Below are 295 nucleotides of genomic sequence, written 5' to 3' on the forward strand. Positions count from 1 at the left end.
TTCTAACAAAGTAAATAAAAAATTGATACAAAATTATTTAGAAAACCCCAAAAAGTGATTTCTTTTCATAGAAAAAAAAAAGATCCTAAATACGCGTAGCTTTGAATTCCAGTTAACATTTAGCCAACGCAATTTGTCTTGACGGAGAAAAACCTCTTGCAGTTTGTGACAAGCGAGGTGGCGGATAAATCGTCCATTGGCGGCCTAGGCTTCGACGCCACTTGCTCCCTGGTGGTGCTGGATGGCAACCTTAAACCCGTCACTGTTAGTCCGGCAACGGGTAAGTTTTTATCAA

At 40.3% G+C, this 295-nt stretch overlaps 1 protein-coding gene across 3 annotated transcripts in view; it reads left to right on the plus strand.

The window, feature by feature from the left end:
• LOC119588537 (FGGY carbohydrate kinase domain-containing protein-like) overlaps nt 1–295 on the plus strand; it is a 12,575-nt gene that overhangs the window by 3,367 nt on the left and 8,913 nt on the right. For all 3 annotated transcript variants that reach the window (XM_037937175.1, XM_037937176.1, XM_037937174.1), the window contains exon 3: nt 163–280. In XM_037937175.1, the coding sequence (XP_037793103.1) occupies nt 163–280 (118 nt within the window). The remainder of the gene's footprint in view (nt 1–162; nt 281–295) is intronic.

This window comes from Penaeus monodon, chromosome 24 (genome assembly GCF_015228065.2).
Source record: "Penaeus monodon isolate SGIC_2016 chromosome 24, NSTDA_Pmon_1, whole genome shotgun sequence".
Lineage (NCBI taxonomy): Eukaryota > Metazoa > Arthropoda > Malacostraca > Decapoda > Penaeidae > Penaeus > Penaeus monodon.